The 8,181-nt window shown below is 39.4% G+C and overlaps 1 protein-coding gene across 2 annotated transcripts; it reads left to right on the plus strand.

The window, feature by feature from the left end:
* The first annotated feature begins 572 nt into the window (after positions 1–572).
* Positions 573–8,046, plus strand: map6b (microtubule-associated protein 6b). Of its 2 annotated transcripts, XM_077542042.1 has the most exons (4): positions 573–1,536; positions 4,342–4,558; positions 5,729–5,777; positions 7,124–7,263. In XM_077542042.1, exons 1-3 carry the CDS (start codon positions 923–925, stop codon positions 5,771–5,773), a joined length of 876 nt encoding a protein of 291 aa, XP_077398168.1. In that variant the 5' UTR covers positions 573–922; the 3' UTR covers positions 5,774–5,777; positions 7,124–7,263. The 2 variants fall into 2 exon arrangements, with proteins under 2 accessions (XP_077398168.1, XP_077398167.1); XM_077542041.1 differs by lacking the exon at positions 5,729–5,777 and having other exon boundaries at positions 588–1,536; positions 7,124–8,046.
* Positions 8,047–8,181: the final 135 nt, after the last annotated feature.

Raw genomic sequence — 8,181 nt, forward strand, 5'->3', positions numbered from 1 at the left:
TCGTAGATGAATATTAACTAATTTGCTTCCCAAAACGTATAAATATGTACTATTTTAAATGTCCCAAATACGTTTTGTTTTTTTTTGTTTGTTTTTTTCAGAAGGCTTTGATTGCAGAGAATGGGTGAAAGAAATGGTAGTAATTACAAAAACGGCCAGCAAGTGGCAGCATACACACACATACACAGATAAAATTGAGAGAACTATTTCTCTTCAGTTTCCTATTTATTTTAAATGTCTACTTACAACTAAAATATATCAATTAAAAACAAAAGCAGCTCATAAGAAAGTTGATCGAGACATTCTCCAAATATTTGATGCTCACCAAAATCTATTTCTTACATAAATAGCATTCCATGTTTTATTTTATGTCAATCACTCATACAATTTGTTGCACCAGACATTTAAAATGAACAATAAACCGAAGAAAACGGCTCTTTTAAAAAAAAAAAATAATAAATCCCATGGCTGTATATTAGAAATAGTAAGGGGGGAATCCGCGGGTGCCGAACCGTGGGTATGCGGGGGTCCTCTAACGTTTTTCCCACGCTGGTGAGCCCAAAAGGCCATTTTAGGGATTGCTTAAGAGCTTTTGATTCGTTCGGTGACAGCTACAATTACATTTCGTCTTGGGACAATTGTAACTTTGGCAACAGGTGCACGTTTCAGTATTTTGTACGTGGGTAACGCGTCCTCCCAATTTTCGTCCCCCGTAAAGTGCCGTTTCTATTCCTCCCTCTGCTGGCGTTACCATGTAGTTGCGTTCAGGTGCAAAGCGTGGGTGGGGTCGTCTTGACGCGTGCAGCCTCAGCACGTCCGTCGAACCCTTCCGACATCCTGCAGGAGCAAAACGGCAAGCCCGCTAACGAGCCTGCATCAATCACCACCACCACAACCACAACCGCGGACAGAAAGCACCACCATGGCGTGGCCGTGCATCACGCGGGCTTGCTGCATCAACCGCTTCTGGAGCGAGCTGGACAAGGCGGACATCGCCGTGCCCCTGGTCTTCACCAAATACTCGGACGTCCAGCATAAGCAGCCGACGGGGGCCGCTGCGGAGAGGCAGCCGGAGGCCGCCAAGGCACCGCCCGCCGCCTCGGACGCCGCCTCCTCTTCCTCCTCCGTCATGCGGCAAGACTTCAAGGCGTGGAAAGTGCGTCCGGAGCCCAGCTGTAAACCTCGGAACGAGTACCAGCCAGCAGCCGGTCCCTTCATCCCGGAGACGCAGTACCAGAAGGACTACAAAGCGTGGCCCATACCGAAGAAGCACGACCACCCGTGGATCCCCAAAGCCGGCCTAGCGCCCCCGACGAAGGTAGAGCGAGTGGCCGCCGCCGAGATCGAGACCGGCGTGGAGAAGAGCGAGATCGAGGAGAAGCTCCAAGAGAAGGAGGCCAAGGAGCCGGCCAGGAGGGACAAGTCGGCCGACAGGAAAGAGCAGGAGGCGCCCGCCAGCGGCAAAGGCAGAGCGGCCGCCGACGCTCTCAACAGACACATTAAGCAGACCATGAGCACTTCGGGCAGCAGCTACAGGTAACGCATGACGACACATCTTTACGCTTCTCTTCTTTTTTAGGATGCGGCGGGGCTCCAGGTGGAGGAGTGGAACCGTCAATTGCCTTCGGTGCCGGTTGGCGCGGGTTCACTTCTCCGCCTGGGAGACCATATGTGGCTTACGTGACGTAAGCATGAGTGAGTGAGTGATTTAAAATAAATTAAATAAAATAGGATGCGGAGGATGCTCAAATTGCCCCCATGAACACATTCTCTATTTTACAGATGGTCCTTGAACGCCACATCCACATCACGGAACGATCATTTTAGAATAGGTTGTGCTATCACTATAATGTTGTATCTCATATCCGAGGGTATTTATTTACTCACCATTTATCTTAATATTTGATAGAATTTTCAGTTAGATGACTCAAATACTAAAATATTCAATTGCTGCATCCCTACAATTCCTCCCTTGTATTGTCATATTTTTATTGTTTCATTAAACATTCGTTTCAGGGCACCAGCATTAAAGGGATACTTGACTCATTGAGACATTTCCAGCGGAAAAAGTAAATATTTCATCTATAGTTAATAACCTTTAGAAACGAATTTTCCCGCTTGCTGTTGACTGGAGATGACATCACCTATGCTGAGGCAATAGAACCAATCACGGGTCACCTGTTTTCTGGGTTTGGTAAGCAAACTTAGCCATGATTGGCCGTTACCTGTTTGAGCACAGGTGATGTCATCTTAAGTTGACAGCGAGTGGCCAAATGAGTTTATCGTGATATTAATTGTTTATGAACATTAATGAAGTTATCACATTCATTATGGAAAAAATATCTTCTTATTGTTAACATGACTCAAGTATCCCTTTATGAACATTCAAAAAACTGCTCCTCAATATTACTGAGTTGCTCTTCAAATAATACCATTGATTAGCAAATATGCTCCAGTTATTTTGAGCCTTGCATATATTTGTTATGTAATTATGGGGCCCATTATTTGAGGAAATATTTGTTGTTATTTTTCGTGGCCATGAGTAATCACAGGCTTTCACTGAGTTACACTGATTGCACCCATTAGACGATGTTCCGATTATGTACAATGGATTATGAAAAGTACCTGGATTAAACCGTATATGTCCATATATGGCAAGTTCCTTCCATCCTGCAATATTTGCTACGCGCAGGATGAGTGACGTGACTTATTGCACATTCTCCAGTTGCAAGACCTCCGAGAGTGATATTTCCGTAAAGATAAGACTAACGTATTGATCCGCCCCGCCCTCCTTGACCTCCCTGCCAGTGCCAACAAATCAATGTTGTACTGTATGTATGTAGCATCAGTGAAGCCAGCAAAATGACCGTGTCGGTACTATAATCATGCATGCTCCTCCCCCTCCGTGATCACACTGGAGCTTCCTGCATTCACATCCGAACAAACGTGATGTAGGCCAAGACTGAATAATTCAATCAACTGCCCGGAGGTTGGTAGCAGTCTCATGATCTTCGCTTTCCACGTAAGACATGAATAAGAAAAATAGAGCGCGATGAGCAGTTAAGCTTTAATAGGTGGAAAGACTATAATGATGCACTTTACATAGTGGACGGTCAATAAGGCGCTGATTAACAGAGACCAGATGAATATTGATGTCGTATAATCAGTGGCCTGTTTTCAGACTGTTAGCAAAAGAGCCCAAAAAGTGGTACAATTTGAAGGAATTTCATGTTTATGGTTTAAAAAAAAATATATTTTTTTTAAAGGTTGGCTTAACGCATATTTGAACCAATTTTGGATGTTCAGCTTCGGAGGTTCCAAAACAATTTCGTTCACAAAATAAAAAAAACAGAAACTAACTGAAACGACATTTTATGTTTACAGAACTAACTAAAACTAGCTGTAATTATGGCAAAAATGTCTTTCGTTTCAGTCTTTGGTAATTACTTTAAAGGGATACTTCACTAATTGAGCCCATTATAGCAATAAAAAGTTCATATTTTGTCTGTAATTAATTTGATACTTTCATTATTTTTCACGTACAATTAGTACCTTTTAAAAAGACATTTTGCAACTTGCCGTCGACTGAAAATGACATCACAAGGGCTCAGGTAACCAATCACAGCTCACCTGTTTTCTAGGATTGGTCATGTGACATTCACAAGCTGAGCTGTGATTGGTTACCTGAGCCCTCATGATGTCATTTTCAGTCCACAGCAAGTTGCAAAATGTCTTTTTAAAGATACTAATTCATCCATCCATCCATTTTCTTGTCCGCTTATTCCTCACAAAGGTTGCGGGTACTAATTGTACGTGAAAAATAATGAAAATATCAAATTAATTATAGACAAAATATTAACTTTTTATTGCTATAATGGGCTAAATAAGTGAAGTATCCCTTTAACCAGAATAAGGATGTTTGAAAGTGTGTCACACGGAAGTGATGTCATCTAGCCACAGCCAATAGGAAATCAATCTTTTTTTTTTCTTTTTTTTTTAAATATTGTGCACAAGTAATTAAAAAAAACTAAAACTAATACTGAAACGAACTAAAACTAAACTAAAGGTAAGCATTTATTAAATAACTCAAACTAATAGAAAACTCATAGAACAACACTGAACACTCATTAAAATGAACTACATTTGAAAAAACAAACTTCAAAACGAAATAAAAAGTAACTAAAATGAAAATTCCAAAACTATAACAACCATGGTATTTATCGACTTTATGCAGCTACTATTAACCAAATGAGCAGCTGAGACCACACGTCGAAGCCTTTTCCGAAAGCGCCGAGCTTCCCACTCGATACGTTCCGCATTCTGTTGCTGTCGTCCTCGCAGAAGTGAGTTCAAGGCCTACAAGGACGTGAAACCGGTCAAGCCCATCAAGGCGGCGTCCCAGTACAAACCGCCGGCCGGCAAGGAGAGCAGCCTGGAGACCAGCTACAGCGCCACCTTCAAGGGCGAGCAGGTCAAGGCCCAGCCGGCCGACAACAAGCTGTTGGAGCGCAGGAGGATACGCAGCCTGTACAGCGAGCCCGGCAAGGAGCCTCCCAAGGTCAGCGCGCGCACGCCAACGCATTGTGGGAATGTTGAAGCGTTCCCACATATGTTATTGGGATTTTTACTTTTTTACTTCCGATGTACACTGTTCAAATTTCAACTTGCTTCACACTTCCCGGGTTATATATCGTCTGATTCCACATTACTTACTGTATTTGCACAATTTAACGTTTAATATCAACTTTTCCACATTCATTTTCAATGGGACAGACATTGAATTTTTTAAAGTATCACTTTCCACGCCCACTTCCATACATATAACTTATCATCATTACCAGGTGTCTGATACTTCTCGGTGGCACAGTTGCTAAAGCGCATTGTCCAGTAACCAGGAGGTTATCATTTCATAATGTATCTCAATTTACTTCATAAGCATTCCACATGCATTCAAATCAGATATTATCTTTCAGCATTCCCACACAATTTCTCCAGAAATTGCACTTAGTCTAGGTTATAGTTTTGGAATTTTCATCTGTGTTAGTTTTTATTAGTTTGTTATTTACTAAATCCTTAGTTTTAGTTTAGTTTTAGTTAGTTTCAATATTAGTTTTATTTTTATTTTATGTATTTATTTTAAATCTGTATTACTTGTGCATCCATCCATCCATCCGTTTTCTTATTCCTCACAAGGGTCTCACAATATTTCAATTAAAAACACCGTGGGAGCGACGTCATCTGAAGGTGCTTTTCTATTGGCTGCTGCTAGATGACGTCGCTTTTATGTGTGACACACTTTCAAACGCCCTTATTCCCGGCGGTTAATATCAAAATACATCCACCGTACTTAAAATCCTATTTTATTTTTATTTTGCTGCTTAATTAATATTCCATAAACATATTAATCGCAATACTGTTTAGATTAAATTTATGAGGTGAGGATGTATATCTTTTTTTTTTTTTATCCATTTTGTCAGATTTTGCGTCCTTTTTTTTTTTTTTTTTTTTTTAATTCATTTCTCAATGACTATAAATGGGTATGTGTGGATGCCTATATTTTGGTTCTAAAATATTTTGCCTTGGTGGAGGTACTCGGCTTGTATAGGATCTTATGTTGCGCTATTTACATTTTTCCACAGTTAACGGCAACGGTTGTCCCATATTGCGTGTGTGCCAACATATGTTGATGTAGCCCCTCCCTCCTTCCCTCCCTCTCTGATTCTCGTAGGACGTGTCAGAAGTTGAGAGCAGCTCTGTTCTAAATCTGCTGTAGTCAGGTGTGTTTCCATTAGAAAAGCATGGAGACTCACCTCAGACTACACAGTCTCATTTATCACTACCTTAATATTATTATGATTATTATTCAAGAGCTCCTCTTTACTGGTTGCCTGTGTCACCTCATTTCTTTTGCTTCATCCTGTCAATCATTCATGACAATTTTGTGAATCATACCACAAATGCTTTTGACCTCAATGTTTATCACAAAGCCTCCTCCAGGTTTACAGTATATACAGTAGTGTAGTGCTTCACACATTTATTCGAGCCCCTCAGCTGGGGACACTGAGACGGATTGATTTCATCACAACATGGCACTGCTGAGATTTTTTTTTTTTTTTTGCTTTTTCACCTGTTATTGTGCAGCCTGTCTAGGGAATATTTTATCACAATTCTTTTTACTTTATTACTTTTTACAACGTATTGGTTCACTTGTTTTCTTACGACACAATTCGACAATTGGCTGACATTTTCAGCATGTTAATGTCAGCAAAGCCATCATCAGTGCATCCCTTTTGCCACGATTGTTGTTTTTACAATTTGCAATGTTAACAATTGTACATAAATAAATAATAAGTTTGACCCTGCATCAAATTTATTCCAAAGTATAATTTTGTAAGATTGTCTTAATATTATGAGATATTTGTGAATATTTGTAAGTCATTGTTTTATTCGAAGAACTTCACAATATTGATGGGGGGAAATGTAAGAATTTTTTTTTTTAACATTAGATTCTAAAGTGACATGGGAGGAAAAAAAAATTAAATATGTTTCTTGTCCGGACGAGGAAGAGGAAGTTTCTCGTCCGGACAAGAAACATATTTATTTTTTTTAAATATGCCACTCTCATTGAAATGAGTTTGAATGTTGATCCATCATTTCTAAACACAGCCATATCATAACTTAAAGCGTATGCACAATTGTGCAACATTTTTTTTTCCTGTTTATTTTTACTTCCCTTCTCAAAAAGATGAAAAAAAAAAAAAAATCAGCTGTACAGGTTAAAAGTCAAGTTTTGAAATGATTTACCTTGTAATCTTTTTTTATATCTCCAAAACGTACGTGTCAACTTTTTACATCCATTGTGAGAAAGTCGTTTTACCGCACTAACAAAGACTAATAGAATGTGTAAAAACGAATCATGTCACTTCTTACCCCTGCAAAAAAAGCACAAAGAATGTTTTTTTTTTTTTTTGTGCTGTTTAATTATCATACACACTATCAAACACTAACCCCCATTTAACCTTTAAGGCTCTGCATGCTCAAACCATAGAGTTGAACTAACTAAGCCATTTTCTCAAATCTACATCTGATGATTATTATTTTTTTTGGTTTGTTTTCCCCCCAGACGGACAAGCCGGCATCGCGCACCCGGCCGAAGAAAGCGACGACAGGGAAGTCTGTGAAGAAGGCCAAGGAGAACAAGGAGAAGAAGCTGTTGGCCGCGTCGGCCAAGAAGAAAGAAGAAGAAGAAGAAGAAGCCGCGGCAGAGGCAGCCGTGACCAAGAAGAACAAAGAGATTAGCAATAGACTGGCTGAGGCCAAACAGTAACAGCCGCCCGCATCTTCGCCAGCCCGTTTGCAACACGTACGTACACTTGCTTCACTGCCTTTTTCGTCATTTTCACCTTTCAGCTGTGCGCAAAAAAAAAAAAAAAAAAAAAAAAAAAAAAATCTAATGTATGTGTGCCCTCAGAGCTGATTTATTGTGTGAATGCTGGAAGTATTTACAAATGTTATTCGACACCATTTAACGTTTTTGGATTTTACTCTCCCGAGTGTTTTGACGTGCTTCTCCTTCCACATTTTTTTTGACTGATTGTCAGAATTCCAAGTTAAACATATTTGAATATTTTTGTCATACCAACAATTATGCTTTTCCACAATGCCAAGTTTTTTCATTAATACCAAGAATTCCTAAATTGTCAACATTTATTGCTTATTTTTCACAATTTCTATATCATTCAACATTGTGCACATTTTTCACTAAAATCATTCCACATCATCCCATAATCTTTGAATGTCATTAACTCATTTTGCTCCCAATAACTTATAAATACAATTTTTTTAATGTTTTGAGTGTCCCAAAGACGTATTTATACGTTTTTTTCGTTTTTTTCTTTTTTTAATGCTAGAGCATACAGAAGACTTTGATGCAGCCTCTCAACTGCAAAGAACGGTTGCAGAAATTAGTTATTACACAAACGGCCAGCAGGTGGCAGCAGAGCAAAGGAGATCAACCAGGGCCACGTTGAAAAAAAAAAGCCCAATTACTCACAATTCGAAATAAATTTGTGAAAATTGATTAAACTTAGCTATATTCTAATGCTAATTGCTGCAAAACGGAAGCAGATATAAATATATATTTTTTTCCTGTTGAAAGAAGAGACTTTAATCATTCTTTTG

This window comes from Festucalex cinctus, chromosome 13 (genome assembly GCF_051991245.1).
Source record: "Festucalex cinctus isolate MCC-2025b chromosome 13, RoL_Fcin_1.0, whole genome shotgun sequence".
NCBI lineage: Eukaryota > Metazoa > Chordata > Actinopteri > Syngnathiformes > Syngnathidae > Festucalex > Festucalex cinctus.

Bases quoted from the DNA above. Each gene is read 5' to 3' on its own strand.
- map6b (XM_077542041.1), top strand. From the start codon at position 923: ATGGCGTGGCCGTGCATCACGCGGGCTTGCTGCATCAACCGCTTCTGG. The intron at 1,537-4,341 runs GTAACGCATGAC...TCGTCCTCGCAG, and splicing joins ACTTCGGGCAGCAGCTACAG to AAGTGAGTTCAAGGCCTACA. The intron at 4,559-7,123 runs GTCAGCGCGCGC...TTTTCCCCCCAG, and splicing joins CCGGCAAGGAGCCTCCCAAG to ACGGACAAGCCGGCATCGCG.